We start from the raw sequence: 18099 nt of genomic DNA on the forward strand, positions 1-18099 counted from the left end.
TCGGGCACCAGCGAGGAATTCTTTCACTTTCTTGCTCTTTTGCTGTCACACTGTCAGTGGAGCAACAACGTCATTTGTATCACATACTTTAAGAGGGACAAGAGCTGATCGGTGATTCGCTTTTGAATCTTCTAAGATGGTCTACCAACATGCTACGATCGATTATCATCAAAATGTGTTCAAATGAGTTTCATGGGCCATATTACATTGTATTTGGGGTATTTCTCTGAGCTAATCAAAAAAACATCTCAGTTGTTGATAAGTTGATCCAGTTTGGCCACTTGCACACAATGGCTGGCTAATCATTACGTCAGGGGAGTGGATTGTGCTCCGTCAAAATAATAAAGACATGAAGACTTGCACTTTCCCCTGATAAATAAGAGGCATGGCTTTAGTTTCACATCTACTACTGAATGGTGCCAAAGGCAAACATTTGATTGACTTTTAATACTGGGAGGTGCCAGTCGTCCTGTTGCTGTATTCATTTGGTCATGTTGCTCTCGCTTGGTCTATAGTTATTTTTCTGATTTGTTTAATTACAACTCCTGTGGAAGTCAATATTCTTTATAGAATGTCCAGTGTGTTATGGTTTTACTGTAAGCGGGTGATTCTAAAATGGTGTCCTCTGTGTTATGGTTTTACTGTAAGCGGGTGATTCTAAAATGGTGTCCTCCATGGACAACTTCCTGTTGTGTTGTTGAAAGTCAATGTTGAGAATTAGGTCCCACTGGGCAAGGAACCATCATGTTGTAGAAACAATTTTGTGATCTTGGTCAGGAATGTGCATCTCAATTAAGAGTTGCCATAAAAAATGCAATAATGAGACCCAAGATGGGCCTCACATCTTTGTTTTTGTGTGTTTATAAATTGAAACACAACAAGAAACCAGCAAATAATTGCAGTCAGAAAAACAAGTCCAACCGGTCTGCATATATGAAAGTATGAAGTATGAGCTGGTGTTGGTACTCCTTCGAGTTGAACTGCAAGTTCATCACTATTGTGTTGAGGACATGAACGCGTTGTGTGCTCCTTCCAGGTATAAGTTCATGGGGCGCAATGAATCACAGATATCTATGGATGTTTTTATTCAGCAGTTTCGTTTCGGGTAAGTTCTCTTATTTCTCAATGTTTTCTACTTGAATGAAAGCTTTTGCGGCGGCTCGGTGGCGCACTTGGGTAGCACGTCCGCCTCACAGTTAGGAGGGTGCGGGTTCGATTCCACCTCCGGCCCTCCCTGTGTGGAGTTTGCATGTTCTCCCCGGGCCCGCGTGGGTTTTCTCCGGGCACTCCGGTTTCCTCCCACATCCCAAAAACATGCCGCAAATTGTCCGCAGATGTGTCTGCGTGTGCAAATTCATTGATTCATTGAAAGGTAGAAAGCAGAGGGAAGAGTCCCTTGTCAGCTCCTTCACTTCCCGGACGTTGAAGGGATGCTACCAAGCCGCGGTTGAAATGTCGGAAAAAAGTCGGTACCGATACCGCGGTCGGCAGTTTCACCATTCAGTCTGTAAACACTGCGTGGTTGTTTGTCTCTGTGTGCCCTGCGATTGGCTGGCAACCGGTTCCCCGCCTACTGCCCGATGACGGCTGGGATGGGCTCCAGCACGCCCGCGACCCCAGTGGGGACTAAGCGGTACAGAAAATGGATGGATGGATGAAAGCTTTTGCGGTGTTAATATTCTTAACATTTTCTAAAATGGACAGTTTAAGAGGGTGTTTCTATAATTGAGCCTAAAATAGTGACGGGATGCTTTATCAAAATTATGATGACTGAATAAGACTGGATGACAAGAATTTGCCTGCTTGCGCCTACGATCAAACACACAAACATTACATTACTAAGGTGTCCTCTGCTGTGTCCCACAAATGGCGGTATGACGGTTGTGGTGCGTTTGCGGTCCAATGGAAATCAGAGCATGCAGTTCAACCGGAGAACCTGGATTGGTTATTTTTCACATACATAAAATAAACAGTCAAGTCGAGAGACCTCGGCTGTGATTGCCACTCAGCTGCTGTCAGAACAGCAGAGCTTCTTTAAAAGTGACTTTGTTCTTATTGTTGCAATATTTATAGACCAAGTCTAAAACAGTAAACAAAATCACGCTGATTCTTTTATTTTAATCACAATCACTTTAAATAGTTTATTACTAGGGGTGTAACGATACATCGATGCACATCAATTAATCGATATAATGCTCTACGATTTATTGGCATCGATGCTAAACGTAAACATCGATTTATATCGCCGTGTTTGACCTCGGACATTAGACGCGACTTTATTTTGAAATCCAGTTCATTGTTGCTTGCTTCCTCTTTCGGGAGCAGGGAACAGTGCGCGGCGTTGTTGTGTTGTGAGCTGTCGTCACAGCCCACGCTCTAAATTCGGGACTGATACAAATAGAGCGCGAGTGCGCCATGTCCGTACACGCACTTGTGAGTGTTCACCGAGCTTTCTGACACGGCTTCCGGTAGTAAATGCGCAGGCGAGCGCTTCCCCATCTACTGGGGAAACGCAGTCATTGCAGGCAAAATGACCACAAAAAAAAAGTTTAATAATACAATTTGTTCAGGGTTGGCGGGCCGTAGTTTGGTGACCCCTGGTCTAAAACCTTTTTTAAAAACTCACTTTTATTTAAAAAAAAAAAAGGAATACTGTGGTGTGCAAGGACTGGAGTCGGAGGCGGAGTGACAAATGACGGTGCCAACGGCAGGTGTTTTAATGACATTTATAATTAGCTTCATTCAACCACGGGCCGACTCTTTTCCCCTCGAGATCCTAACACACTAAACCAAACAGGAAACTCCCACACGTGTAAACCATCCCACCGGAACTCGGCAACGTGAACTTTGGTTCCGGGTGAATTATGTCACCCCACTACAATACAATTTAAAGAATATTTAGTATTTATTTCTATTAAAATATTCAACTCTCCATACATATATAAAGGAATAGGATTTTACGTCTTTCGTTGTAATATAACTGATTTTAATATTGGAGCATAACAGATTTTTGGTGGCGGTGTGCCGCGAGATTTTCTCCAATGAAAAGGTGTGCCGGGAGTGAAAAAAGGTTGGGAAACACTGCATTAACGGAATATGTGCCGATGCAATACAATCAGACCGACACAATAGGAAATCTTAAGATTCCCCGATTCTCCACGCATGCACGATTAGCAGGTGGCTGACTAGGCCTTGCGCGAACTGACCAGTGGTTCGGCGATCCTGTTTACAATGCGCTCCGTAAAACAGGATCGCCGAACCACTGGTCTCACTCGAGGATAACTATGAACTTCCTACTCCTAGAGTAGACATATCGCGCTGATACACTGCCCTCTATTGGAAGAGTATTTAATTGCCCTGTCTATCACTACATGCTTCTCACTTTGAACCAATTAGACGAAACTGGGCGGCACACCTGATGATTCGTCACGGCACACTTGTGTGCCGCGGCACAGCGGTTGGGAAACACTGCATTAGACCACCTCCGCTGCAAAATAGACCTACCCTTATCCCATCTAAAATGTAATCCACTATATGAAACCAAATTTCCAGATGCACTTGGCGGAGAGGTAAAAATGCCCAGTGAGGTCATGCGTGCTTAACGACAGAAATAAGTATTGTAGCTCACACACTAATCGCTCACATCAGCATGCCCTTGCAGACCGCAACTTTGAGACTAATTAACAATCATGATAGAGAGATAGGAGAATGCCGCAAACATAGAAAATGTACATCTCTCCTCACCTCACAGAAGTGCTTTTTTATTCATCACAATTGCATGTATCAGTTTTATTTTTAGTCAACATTGCTCCTCTTAACTTTCTTTCTGTCTATCTCTGTCCATCTCTCCAGTTGCCTCTTCCCCAGATTCTGCACGGCATCTGGAATATGTGCTCAAGGGCCAAGAGATAAACTTTCTGCCGTCTATCCCCGGAAAACCCGATCTAGTCGGGTGGATACATGATGGTATAGATGTGGTGTGGTTCGATCTGCAGATGGGCAAAGATGTTTTTCCTCCCTACGAGGACAGGATCACTCTGGAGCAAGAATCTGCAAGGCTCACCATCAAAGATGCCACATATGAAGACAGCGGAAACTATGACTTAAAGTTGATGATAAATGACCAGCATCATCGTTTAAAATACAGAATTGAGGTTATAGGTGAGTCTATTTTTCCATCTCTGTGCACAAAATATGCAGCAATTTCTTTCTTTCCATTTTTATTATTGTGTGATGATGACCCCAAACATATAGGGGAAGCACAAATTTCATGGGCTTGAGCCTATTTTATTTGATTTTGGGTAAGAGGTGACTGACCTTAGGCCACTTGTCAGTTGATCAGAGGGAACTATCCCGGCCGGGTCATACCAAAGACTGTAAAAATGGGACCCATTGCCTCCCTGCTTGGCACTCAGCATTAAGGGTTGGAATTGGGGGGTTAGAAGGAGTGGAGCTCTTTACAAGCCCTAGGCTTCGTCTCCCTCCTTGCACAGTTATTGATATAATAATATGTGCTAAACAATAAACTAACTAAACTAACTATTGACAAACAGTCATACTCACAATCACCTATGGATGATTTAGAGTCTTCAATGAACAGCTGACTGTGCTTTCCTTTTACGGTCAAATTAAATGTTGCTTCTTTGCTTGTTTGTTTACAGACAAAGTAGACCAACCACACATATCGTGTGTGTTGACCAGCCCAAACAGAGTGTTGCTCGTTTGCTCAACAGAATCCAAACATCCTGATTTATTGGAGTTTAAGTGGAGCTCAGATGGGAAGGAGCATGCAGGCCCAAACTTGCAAATAAATGTGAGGGGGAAACATGATGATCGAGTTTATCGTTGTGATGTGAGCAACCCTCTGACCAAGGAAACGGCCAATTTCACAGCTGGCGACTGCTTCCTAGGTAATCATCGCAATATTCATGCAACTGGAAGATTACAACGATTTTTGACAAGCCATCAGGTGGTCCAAATGACACCCATGAGTCCAAAATAGGAGTTTTACTAATTGTTGTCATCATCAAAATTGTCATTGTTCTCGTGATCATCATCAGGGTCCTGGCTTTCCGGACAAAATGTAAAGATGTATATAAAGTGTTTCCTCGCTATAATTGCGCTTCACCTTCCGCTGCTCTTCATTTTACATTTTAAAAGTTTAATTTCTTGGATATAACAAACTTAGGAAAATAATTGTTTGGGGGCTGCAAGGGGCTCATAACATCGGAGTAGAGGCGCCGTATTTGTACATACAGAAAGAAACAAAACAACAGTTATTCTTATTTTAAAACAAACCTGTTTTTTCCACCAAGAAATGAAAACATGTCTCTGGTTTCTTGCAGAACCTTTTAAAAAGACAAAGAAAAGGATTCGAAGAAGTCCATGTAACACGCCTGACGGTATGATCTGTCAACACTTGTAGAGTTAAAAGCAATGACTGCATCCATTTAAGGAGCAATGAAGTTCATTTCCAGTCGAGTTAATGATTGTAACACTTTTCTTATGAGAATCCCTCAAATGAGCATCAAAAAGCTGAAGCTCAGGTTCACTGCTTAGATTCAATTTCTAAATGATCAACACGCTCTTTGCAAATTAGATACGTATAGTTTTTTTTGTTTGTTTGAGATTTAGAGGAGACAGAGGAAGAAGACGTGGAGGTGAAGATCCACCCTCCGTCTGCCATTTTGTTTTCGTTTCGTCCAGAGGTTCTTCACCTTTTTCCTTGTTTGCACCCCATTCAGTTCACCAACCAGTTCTCGCACCCCTAACCCTAACCCTAAATAATTACTATAATAATAATTGGTTTACTTTACAGCTAGAAGGCTTAATTAGCATTATCCCTAATGCCAATTAACACAATGACTTCTTGATTTCCAGAATTTTTCACTTTTTTCGGTTACCCGACCATTACCCCTGAAAAATTGTAAATTTCCTCCAGGGTATCCTCGCACCCCCTAGGAAGCATTCTCGCAACCCCACCCCCGGTTAAGAACCACGGGTTTGGACTATAGAAGACAGAAAACTTGAGTTTTAGCAAATGTACGATTGAAGAAATGCTTCAAAGACAAGTGAGGGAGCACATTTTTCTTCTTTGCTTTTAATGTCTGTCTTTCTCTGTCTATCCATCCAGTATCCCAGGATCTGAAATATGTACTCAAGGGTCAAGAGATAAACCTTAAACCACCCATCCCCGAAAAACCTGATCTAATTATTTGGTTCTATCATGATGGCCGAGGTGTGGTATTATTTGACGACAAGGGTGAATTAAATTTTCCCTCATACGAGGACAGGATCATTCTGAATCATAGTACTGCGGAACTCACCATCAACAACGCCACATATGAAGACAGCGGAAATTATACCTTAAGCTGGAAAATAAACAATGAGGAATGTCGCTTAAAGTACCCAGTTGAGGTTATAGGTAAGTAAATCTTTGCATTCATATTTGGTTGATAGTTACTGTGAATTTTACTTTTCTTCCTTTACATTTTGAGTATTCTGGCCAACACTTTTCAGGTTGAGGTATCGGCAATGTCGGCTCTTTTATTTGAATGTAATAAATCTGCCATTAGGGGCTCAAGTTTCCAGCACAACACTTGCACCCCATTTACCATTTGTTGATATTTTCCCCAAATTCTTTATACTTGGTTCAAGTGGTCGCTCAGTTGTAGTATGCAAAACAATGTGTGCAGTGATTATAAGATGGGGAGGGGGCAAAATTATAAATCAAGGATCTATGTAATGTAGCCGTTTCTGTGAACGCTCATGTTGCCAGTTAGAGGGCACATATCGACAAACATTCACACTCATATTCACACCCATGGACAATTTAGAGTCTTCAGTGAACTTAACGTGCACATTATGGGACAATGGGAGGAAGCCAGACGCCCCAAGGACCTCTCAACTGTGAGGGACGCATGCTAACCACACGGCTGTTGGTTCACAACCAGTTCATTCTGCTTGCTTGTTTGTTTGTTTGTTTGTTTACAGACAAAGTAGACCAACCACAGATATCGTGTGTGAGCAGCTCAAAGAGAGGGTTGCTCGTTTGCTCAACAGACTCCAAACATCCTCATTTATTGGAGTTTAAGTGGAGCTCAGACGGAAAAGAGCATCCAGGCCCAAACTTGCCAATAAATGTGAGGAGCAAGTTTGATGATCGAGTTTATCGTTGTGACGTGAGCAACCCTCTGACCAAGGAAACGGCCACTTTCACTGCCGGCGACTGCTTCCTGGGTAATTATCATCAATATACGTGCAACCGGAAGATTCCAACAATGTTTATCTGAATGACATTTTTAATGAATCCATGCTGAGATGTTGGATAATTTTGAATTTTTGTACTTCTGTGCAGATAAGCCATCAGATGGTCCAAATGACATCCACAAAAGTAAAACAACATCTTTACTCATTGGCGTAATTATTGGCGTCATATTGATCATCATCACTGTCATTACGTTCGTAGCTTTGCGAAGAAAAGGTAAAGGTGCTTATATGCAAACAGAAAGAAAAAATACAACACAAAAAAAAATATTCTGGTCTTAAAACATTTTTTTATTTCACCAAGACCTGTCTTTGGTTTCTTGCAGCACGTTTTGACAATATAAAGAGAAGTGTTTTGAGAAGACCTAGTTCTTCTCAACCTAGTACTTTCGTTTGAAGGTATGTTCAAGTCGAAGTTCATTTTCAGTCGACTTTATTATTGTGATTACGCTAATGTCAAAGTATGAGTTTGTTTAGCCTGACTAGTAGTTCTACATGAAACTATTCTTTTATATATAGTAACAGGTGGGACGTATTATGCTAATTATTAAATAACTTTTGATTAAATTATATGTTAAATGTGATACATTTCCTGCACCATCCAGATGATCTCTCAAGGCATGAAAATGACTGGACAAAGATTCATTTGACATTATTTGGAGGGAAAAGAAATTATGTCACCATGAAGGCAAAGCAGGCTTGGGCAATTATTAAACTATGAGAGCAGCAAAAGACTTCTTTGGAAATTGCTGCTCGAGTTCCTTCTGGTGAGGTGCAGGATGCTGCAGTATTTTCTTATTTTCTTTCTGTTAAATAAATATGAAGCATTTTGTATTTGCATTTATTTCATTGTCACTAAATGTTAGTTTTAGGACTGACATGTTCTGCAGCTGATGATGTTAAAAATAACCACAGGAAAAAATAGTCTAATTTCTACTTGGTGGTGTGAAGTTACCGTGCAAAGGCGTGAGTTAGATTTGTGTGTCCAATGCATGTATTTTATGAGGTAACACTGTTGCCGTCTGGTCCAAAAGCAGCTTGAAACGTAAATAATTATACTGGTAATGGCCGGTATTATGAAAATAAAATAAAACAACACCTCGAGAATGTTGTGTGACTCCTTTTCCTGGTCTTTGCCAATCTTCAATGGAAGGAGCCCAAGCCTGCTCTGCTGGCTGAAATGCACCAGTTTTGTTTTTTGCAAGCTTGACTCTCATAAGGCAAAAAGAAAAACAGTTGCAAGCTTCCCGTTGTAAACATTAAGACACAAAATGATGTCAAGCGGAATAAACATGCTATTGACACATTTTTAGATCATCTACTGACTTTTGAAAATGATCTCCTTCCGCTCATGTTTTGAAAATCTAAGCTCAGGCACCAGCGAGGTATTCTTTCACTTTCTTGCTCTTTTGCTGTCACACTGTCAGTGGAGCAACATGTCATTTGTATCACATACTTTAAGAGGGAGAAGAGCTGATCGGTGATTCGCTTTTGAATATTCTAAGATGGTCTACCAACATGCTACGATCGATTGTCAGCAAAATGTGTTCAAATGAGTTTCATGGGCCATATTACATTGTATTTGGGGTATTTCTCTGGGCTAATTAAAAAAAACATCTCAGTTGTTGATAAGTTGATCCAGTTTGGCCACTTGCACACAATGGCTGGCTAATCATTACGTCAGGGGTGTGGATTGTGCTCCGCCAAAATAATAAAGACATAAAGACTTGCACTTTACCCTGATAAATAAACGGCAAAGGTTTAGTTATCTACTACTGGATGGTGCCAGTCGTCCTGTTGCTTTATTCATTGGGTCATGTTGCTCACGGTAAGTTTGGTCTATAGTTATTTTTCTTATTTCTTTAATTACAACTCCTGTGGAAGTCAATGTTCTTTATAGAATGTCCAGTGTGTTATGATTTTACTGTAAGCGGGTGATTCTAAAATGGTGTCCTCCTTCATGAACAACTTCCTGTTGTGTTGTTGAAAGTCAATGTTGAGAATTAGGTCCCACTGGGCAAGGAACCATCATGTTGTAGAAACAATTTTGTGATCTCGGTCAGGAATGAGCATCTCAATTAAGAGTTGCCATAAAAAATGCAATAATGAGACCCAAAATGGGCCTCACATCTTTTTTTGTGTGTGTTCATCAATTGAAACACAACAAGAAACCAGAAAATAATTGCAGTCAGAAAAACAAGTCCAACCGGTCTGCATATATGAAAGTATGAAGTATGAACACTTGGGTGTTGAGGACATGAACGCGTTGTGTGCTCCTTCCAGGTATAAGTTCATGGGGCGCAATGAATCACAGATATCTATGGATGTTCTTTTACAGCAGTTTCGTTTCGGGTAAGTTCTCTTATTTCTCAATGTTTTCTACTTGAATGAAAGCGTTTGCGGTGTTAATATTCTTAACATTGTCTAAAATGGACAGTTTAAGTGGGTGTTTCTAAAATTAAGCCTAAAATAGTGACGGGATGCTTCATCAAAATTATGATGACTGAATAAGACTGAATAAAAAGAATTTGCCTGGCTGCGCCTACGATCAAAGACAAAAACATTACATTAGACTACCTCCGCTGCAAAATAGACCTAATCTTCTCCCATCTCAAATGTAATCCACTTTATGGAACCTCATTTCCAGATGCACTTGGTGGCGAGGCCAAAATGCCCAGTGAGGTCATGCGTGTTTAACGACAGAAATAAGTATCGTAGCTCACGCACGATTTGCTCACATTAGGACGAGACTGATTAACAATTACCAATCATGATAGAGGGATAGGAACAGAAGGCAAAACAGGAGTTTTACTCATTGTTGTCATCATCACAATAGTCATTGTCCTCGTGATCATCATTAGGGTCCTGGCTTTCCGGACAAAATTTAAAGACGCATATACAGTGTTGCCTTGCTATAATTGCGGTTCACATTTCGTGGCCCTGCAGTTTCACCAATTTTTTTGCTTTTATTTAATTGATTTCATAGGAATGATGAATGGCAAAATGTATTTTTAGCCACTGTCATGCTCGTCCCCTTCTGGGGCCACAGCACGCTCCTCTCATAGCTCGTATAGCACCTCGTATTTATTCATTTTACATTTTAAAAGTTGAATTTCTTAAGTGTACCAAATATTTAGGAAAATAACTATTTGGGGGCTGCATGGAGCTTGTAACAGAGTACAACCGTAAATCCCCCCCAAATCTATGATAAAAATAATAATAATAATATCAAAGTCAACTCTACTTTCACTTATATTGGGCACGTTTTGTAACGTAATCCCCACTATAGTCAAAGGAACACTGTATACATAAAGAAAGAAACAAAACAACAGTTATCTTGATACAAACGCATTTTTCCACCAAGAAATGAAACTATGTCTCTGGTTTCTTGCTGAATCTTTTGAAAATACAAAGAAAAGGATTCGATGAAGTCCATGTAACACGCCTGACGGTATGATTTGTCAACACTTGTAGAGTTAAAAGCAATGACTGCATCCATTAAAGGAGCAATAAAGTTTATTTCCAGTCGAGTTGATGATTGTAACACTTTTCTGATGGAAATCCCTCGAAAGAGCATCAAAGAGCTGCAGCTCAGGTTCACTGCTTAGATTCAATTACCAAATGATCAACACACTCTTTGCAAAATAAGATATAAATACGAGTTGTTGTTTTTTTACTATCCTGCAACTGGCTGGTCGTTTCACGGGAGGAATCTATTAATGCCTGTCTGTCTCGGTCCTTCCATCCAGCATCCCAGGATCTGAAGTATGTACTCAAGGGTCAAGAGATAAACTTTAAGCCATCCATCCCCAAAAAACGTGATCTAATTATCTGGATTCATGACGATAAACAAAATGTGGTATTATTTAATGACAAGGGTGAATTAAAGTTTCCCTCATACGAGGACAGGATCATTCTGAATCAGAGTACTGCGGAACTCACCATCAACAACGCCACATATGAAGACAGCGGAAGTTATATCTTAAGGTGGAAAATAAACAACGAGGATTATCGCTTAAATTACCCAGTTGAGGTTATAGGTAAGTCAATCTTTGCATTCATAATTGGTTGATAGTTACTGTGAATTGTTACTTTTTTCCTTACATTTTGTGTATTCTGGCCAACACCTTTTAAGTTGGGGACTTTAAGTGGCCAGGTAGTGGACTAGCATTTCATCCCCAAACTAGTTTTAACGTCCTTTTGTCCACAGTCACGCACAACTTGAAATGTGACCTTTGGTTCACAATTTTGTCTTGAAAGAACTAGCGTTGTGCCAGTTTTACTGAACTTTACATTGTATGCGTACCTCATAAGTTCTACATGATGTGTTTGTTTGCAGACAAAGTAACCAAACCCAACATATCCTGTGAAATGGTCAACCTAAAGCAGGCATTCCTTGAGTGCTTAACAGAGGGCAAAAGTGATCCTTTGTTAAAATTTAATTGGCGCTCACAAGGAACCGAGCAAACGGGTCCAATTTTGAAAATAAATCTCAGCGATGAACAACATGTTTATCACTGTGATGTGAGCAACCCCCTGACCAATGAAACGGCATCATTCCTCGCTAAGGACTGCTTCCTTAGTAAGTATGATCAACATGAATGCAACTAGAATGGTCAAGCAATGTTTGGATTGAATTTGAATGATATTTTGATATTATCGTGAACTGCTATGGATTTTTGTTTTCTGTGCAGACAACATACCGAAAGTTGAAATTCCCAACTCTACTGATATGACATCACTAATAGTTTGGGCATTGTGTTGGGCTTCTTTCTAGGTTACATTGTTCGCAGAAAATTTTAATGAAACCTTTTGCGGTAATCCTAACATTGGCCAAAATGGACAGTTTAAGTGGGTGTTTCTAAAATTGAGCCTAAAATAGTGATGGAATGCTTTATCAAAATTATGATGACTGAATAAGACTGGATGACAAGAACTTGCCTCCCTGCACCTACGATCAAACACAAAAACATTACATTAGACCACCTCCGCTGCAAAATAGACCTACCCTTATCCCGTCTAAAATGTAATCCACTATATGAAACCAAATTTCCAGATGCACTTGGCGGTGAGGCAAAAATGCCCAGTGAGGTCATGCGTGCTTAACGACAGAAATAAGTATCGTAGCTCACACACAAATCGCTCACATTAGCATGCCCTTGCAGACCGCAACTTTGAGACTAATTAACAATCATAATAGAGAGATAGGAGAATGCCGCAAACATAGAAAATGTATCTCTAATCTCTCCTCACCTCACAGAAGTGCTTTTTTATTCATCACAATTGCATGTATCAGTTTTATTTTTAGTCAACATTGTTCCTCTTAACTTTCATCTGTCTGTCTCTGTCCATCTCTCCAGATGCCCCTTCCCCAGATTCTGCACGGCATCTGGAATATGTGCTCAAGGGCAAAGAGATAAACTTTCCGCCGTCTATCCCCGGAAAACCTGATCTAGTCAGGTGGATGCATGATGGTAGAGATGTGGTGACGTTCGATCCGCAGACAGGCAAAGAAGATGTTTCTCCTTCCTACAAGGACAGGATCACTCTGGAGAAAGAATCTGCAAGGCTCATCATCAAAAATGCCACATATGAAGACAGCGGAAACTATGACTTAAAGTTCAGGATAAATGACAAGCATGATCCTTTAAAATACAGAATTGAGGTTATAGGTAAGTCTATTTTTCCGTCTCTGTGCACTAAATATGCAGCAATTTCTTTCTTTCAATTTTTTTCATTATTGTGTGATGATGACCGCAATATAAGGAAAGCTCAAATTTCAAGGGCTTGAGCCTATTTTAGCTGCTTTTGGGCAAGAGGTGACTGACCTTAGGCTGCTTGCCAGTGGGCACTACCGACAAACATTCATACTCACAATCACACCTTTGGACGATTTGGTGTCTTCAATGAACAGCTGACTGTGTTTTCCATTTACGATCACATTAAACGTTGCTTCTTTGCTTGTTTGATTACAAAGTAGACCAACCACACATATCGTGTGTGTTGACCAGCCCAAACAGAGCGTTGGTCGTTTGCTTAACAGAATCCAAACATCTTGATTTATTGGAGTTTAAGTGGAGCTCAGACGGAAAGGAGCATCCAGGCCCAAACTTGCAAATAAATGTGAGGGGGAAACACGATGATCGAGTTTATCATTGTGATGTGAGCAACCCTCTGACCAAGGAAACGGCCAATTTCACAGCTGGCGACTGCTTCCTAGGTAATCATCATCAATATTTATGCAAATGGAAGATTACAACAAATTTTGACAAGCCATCAGGTGGTCCAAATGACACCCATGAAGGCAAAACAGGAGTTTTACTAATTTAAAATTTAAAGACGCATATAAAGTGTTACCCCGCTATAATTGCGCTTCACCTTTCGTGGCTCTGCTGTTTCACCAATTTGCATTTTGAGTATTCTGTCCAACACTTTTTAAGTTGGAGACTTTTGATGCCTTGCTCAAGGGTACATCAATTGTGGCCAGGGAGCAGACTAACATTTCATCCCCAAGGGATTGAACGTCCCTTTGTCCACAGTCATGCACGACTTAAAATTTGACCTTTGGGTCACAATTTTGTCTTAGATGAACTAGCGCTGTGTCAGTAGTTACTGTGAATTGTTACTTTTTTCCTTACATTTTGTGTATTCTGGCCAACACCTTTTAAGTTGGAGATTTTAGTGGCCAGGTAGTGGACTAGCACTTCCTCCCCACACTAGTTTTAACGTCCTTTTGTCCACAGTCACGCACAACTTGAAATTTTGTCTAGGAAGAACTAGCGTTGTGCCAGTTTTACTGAACTTTACATTTGTATGCGTACCTCATAGATGTGTTTGTTTGCAGACAATGTCACCAAACCCAACATATCCTGTGAAATGGTCAACCTAAAGCAGGCATTTCTTGAGTGCTTAACAGAGGGCAAAAGTGATCCTTTGTTAAAATTTAAGTGGCGCTCACAGGGAACCGAGCAAACGTGTCCAATTTTGAAAATAAATCTCAGCAATGAACAATATGTTTATCACTGTGATGTGAGCAACCCCCTGACCAATGAAACGGCTTCATTCCTCGCTAAGGACTGCTTCCTTAGTAAGTATGATCAACATGAATGGAACTAGAGTGGTCAAGCAGTGTTTGGATTGAATTGGAATGATATTTTGACATTACCGTGAACTGCTATGAATTTTTGTTTTCTGTGCAGACAACAAACTGAACTCTACAGATTGGATATATTATGTAATCGTTGTGTGCCTTGTAATCGGCTTCATTGCAGGATACCTTTTTCGCACAAAATGGCAATGTTCAGGTAAGGAAAACATGATACACAAAGGCACAGGCCACAGTAATGTTGACTAGTACTTCAAATTATCATAGTACAATTTACTGCCTTTTACCTTTCAAAATATATTCACAATTTCTCTCATTTTTACAGAACCTTTTGAAATTATACGAGCAAAATGTTTTGAAACTACAGAGGTATGTTTCACCTGTCTTGATTGTAAAGCTGCATTCTATCATGTGGGACTCCAGACTCCTATTTCCATCAAAGTGTTCTTGCTCTATACTTTTTGATATTTCTCGTGTTGCTGTTTTAGGTCGCAAGTCCCAGTGCGGCCATGGAAATGAAACCCTTAGTGACACTCAGCACCAATCAGACAAGAAAACGAAACCTTGGCTCAGGTGCTCTAAACTGTAATTTAGCCCCAGATGGAGTCTATAGCCTCATTGCTTCCTAGTGTGCTTAATCCACAAGTATAGACACTAGGGAGGAAAACCACTCCCTGACACGAGAACACAAAAGTTAATAAAGACACGAAGAACATGGGGGGGTCGGGCCAAGCAAAGAAATGGAGTGAGATTACAGAATGTTGTGGAAACCACAGCAAGCAAATTTAATGTGTAAGTCAGCAGTCAAACATTGAATCCTAAAAGTAACCCTTCTCGTTTAGATATTCTCGTCAATTAAGTTTTTCGTAAAATCTTAGTGTATTTCTGTACGAGAGGCCGACTGTATTATGGGGGAGCATGCAGCAATAATTTTTTAGAAATAATTAAATAAAAGAATTAAATTAAATAAAAGAATGAAATAGAAATAAAAGAAAACATGAAACACAAAGGCAAAGGCCACAGTAATGTTGACTAGTACTTGTACATAGTATATCATGTATTGCCTTTTACCTTTCATAAAAATATACTCACAATTTCTCTTGTATTTGCAGAACGTTTGAAAAATATACCAGCAAAAGATTTTGAAAAACGAGAAACTACAGAGGTATGTTTCACCTGTCTTGATTGTAAAGCTGCATTCTAACATGTGGGACTCCAGACTCCTATTTCCATCAAAGTGTTCTTGCTCTATACTTTTTTTTAATTTCTTGTGTTGCCGTTTTAGGTCGCAAGTCCCAGTGCGCCTAAAGAAATGATACCCCCAGTGAGACGCCACACAATGTAACATTGTATAAACCTTTGATGTCCCTTTGATGTCTATTGTATGCAAATAATGCACAATGTAACAATGTATGAACCTTTGATGTCCCTTTGATGTCTATTGTATGCAAATAACAATGTATAAACCTTTGATGTCTATTGTATGGAAATGACAATATATAAACCTTTGATGTCTATTGTATGCAAATAATGTATAAATCTTTGAAGTCTATTGTATGCAAATGTCTATTGTATGCAAATGTATAACCTTTGATGTCTATTGTATGCAAATGTATATCCTAATGAGTTAGGCGCCAAGATGGCGCCAGTCGAGACGGCGCCATCTTTGGGTGACGCCATTTTGGTTTGCTTGCGCCATTTTGGATGGGGACTTGTATGGGCATGTATGGGTCCTGTATTATAGCAGCCGGATGTAATTTGACATTCAATGGACATGTCAATGGTGTATCTAATTTTACATTCAATAGTTAGTGGGGTCTGTCCAATAGTTTGAGTTTACGTTTTACTATTCCGTGTTGCTTCCGTTGTATTTTGTAAAAAAGAAATATAATGGGTCATTCTAACATCACCTCAGTGGAGTCAGATTTTCTAACAAACATTGATGAAATAGATTTGCAACCATTTTTGTGAAACAAAGCAAAGAAGTGATACATCTGAGCTAGATTTGCTATCAACCAATGCGTCTAGGAGTCAAGGGGGGAGTTTTGTTGAAAAAAAGGCATTTGAAGGAGATAGGCAAGGTGTTGCTGCACCTAATTTGACATACAATAGCTTGTGGGGCCACCGATAGTTGAGTAAGGAGAGTCAACATTTATTGGCTCTGAGTTGTCTGTGTAACTTTGTTGAAAAAGGCATCTGAAGGAGAAGGGCAAGGGGGATCTAGCAAGGATGAGATGATGAATGAAAGCTAAATACAGATGGTGTCTTTAGCCTCATTGCTTACCGGTGTGCTTAATCCACAGGCGAGGACTAGTGATGAACACCTCTCCCAGACACGAGAACTCAATAGTTAATAAAGACTACGACTTTTAACAGTGAGAACGTGAGGGGGTCGGGCCAAGCAAAGAAATCCCAGAATGCTGTGGAAACTGTCCAGAACTGGGTGACTCCATACTCTTAGAGGAAAGCTAAACATGTGACCTACTATTAATCTCAAAAACCTATCTCCTATAATTCACGTGTGCAATATAAGATATAATATTTATATTTATTCGCTTTTTTGTTTTTTTAAACACTTTTTTTGTATTTTGAAACACTTTTGTAAATGTTTTAAAGTCAAACTTACTTGCAGAAGCACTCATTCATTTAAATAAATAAGAAAATAAATATGAGTAAATATATTGTTTTGTATTGTATTGTATTGTATTGTATTGTATTGTATTGTATTGTATTGTATTGTATTGTATTGTATTGTATTGTATTGTAAATAAGTTTTGGATATTTTCTGGTAGTTGTTGTACATGATGATTGTTGTTTGAGAAATACAGAATTTTGTTTTCCTGCACCCTTTCAATTTCACTCCCATCTATTTCTATTTGTACCTTTATGTTCACTGTGCCTTTGCCAAATAACATTAACTTGGTCTTACATTTAATGATAATTTGTTATAGCATAAACATAGTGTGCAGTGCAATATTTTAATGTCTCTATATAATGTCTCTATATAAATTTTTGTGTACGGTTGGGGTAAATTGTGAATGAAAAATAAACAGCTTAAACAAACTCTTATTGGTTGAACTGTGTGAGTGAGAATGAGAGAAACTGCTAATTAAGGTTTTTATTATTATTATTATTATTTGATTTCATTTTTTGGTGTGTTTAAATAATAATCACAAAGGTATCCCACTTCAATCGGTCCAGTTTGAACAACTACACACAGTAAAAAATTACATATTAGTACAATAGACACAATTATTCATTAAAAAAAGACAAAGTTAGGCACAATTGCATAAAAAAGAAAAAGAAAAAAGGCTGGAAGTTTACACGGTGCGCGTTGATAGTTTATGTTCATCGTGGCACCATTAATTGAATTATGGGAAAATAGGCATTAACAATTAAACGGTGAGTACTTTTACTTGATTTTTTCTTTTATTCAACTATTTATACTCTTTCAAATTGACAAGTAAGTTTCTGCTGTTTGTGGAAATGCCATTCAAAATATCCAAGACGAATGGTATTCTGTTGTCAGTAGGGGGCAGTAGTTATCTGCCTATTGACATGAGGATAAACCTAACGTGTGTATATTAATAAATAGGCTTTAAGAAATTATTAAACGAAGCAAAAATAGTATCCACTTTTTGATTTCCTTTATATACCACACCTGGGTCTCATATTTGACGTTTTTCAGTTATTAACATTCCTATGGGTGCTCTTATTGTGAAAATCGA

The 18099-nt window shown here is 39.4% G+C and overlaps 1 protein-coding gene across 9 annotated transcripts in view; it reads left to right on the forward strand.

The window, feature by feature from the left end:
- The window catches only part of LOC133159687 (titin-like), a 39037-nt gene extending 21603 nt beyond the window's left edge, over positions 1-17434 (forward strand). For 4 of the 9 annotated variants that reach the window (XM_061286947.1, XM_061286946.1, XM_061286943.1 and 1 more), the window contains 11 exons: positions 4662-4910; positions 5346-5402; positions 6134-6424; positions 11606-11848; positions 12627-12938; positions 14111-14353; positions 14466-14570; positions 14697-14740; positions 14860-14944; positions 15484-15536; positions 15657-17434. In XM_061286947.1, coding sequence (XP_061142931.1) covers positions 4662-4910; positions 5346-5402; positions 6134-6424; positions 11606-11848; positions 12627-12938; positions 14111-14353; positions 14466-14570; positions 14697-14740; positions 14860-14944; positions 15484-15536; positions 15657-15716 — 1742 coding nt within the window. In that variant the 3' untranslated portion in view covers positions 15717-17434. Of the gene's footprint in view, positions 1-377; positions 503-1035; positions 1106-3852; positions 4162-4661; positions 4911-5345; positions 5403-6133; positions 6425-11015; positions 11307-11605; positions 11849-12626; positions 12939-14110; positions 14354-14465; positions 14571-14696; positions 14741-14859; positions 14945-15483; positions 15537-15656 lie in introns of those variants that run through there. The other 5 variants (XM_061286952.1, XM_061286944.1, XM_061286945.1 and 2 more) reach the window with 5 other exon arrangements.
- Positions 17435-18099: the final 665 nt, after the last annotated feature.

This window comes from Syngnathus typhle, linkage group LG9 (assembly GCF_033458585.1).
Source record: "Syngnathus typhle isolate RoL2023-S1 ecotype Sweden linkage group LG9, RoL_Styp_1.0, whole genome shotgun sequence".
Taxonomy (NCBI): Eukaryota; Metazoa; Chordata; class Actinopteri; order Syngnathiformes; family Syngnathidae; genus Syngnathus; species Syngnathus typhle.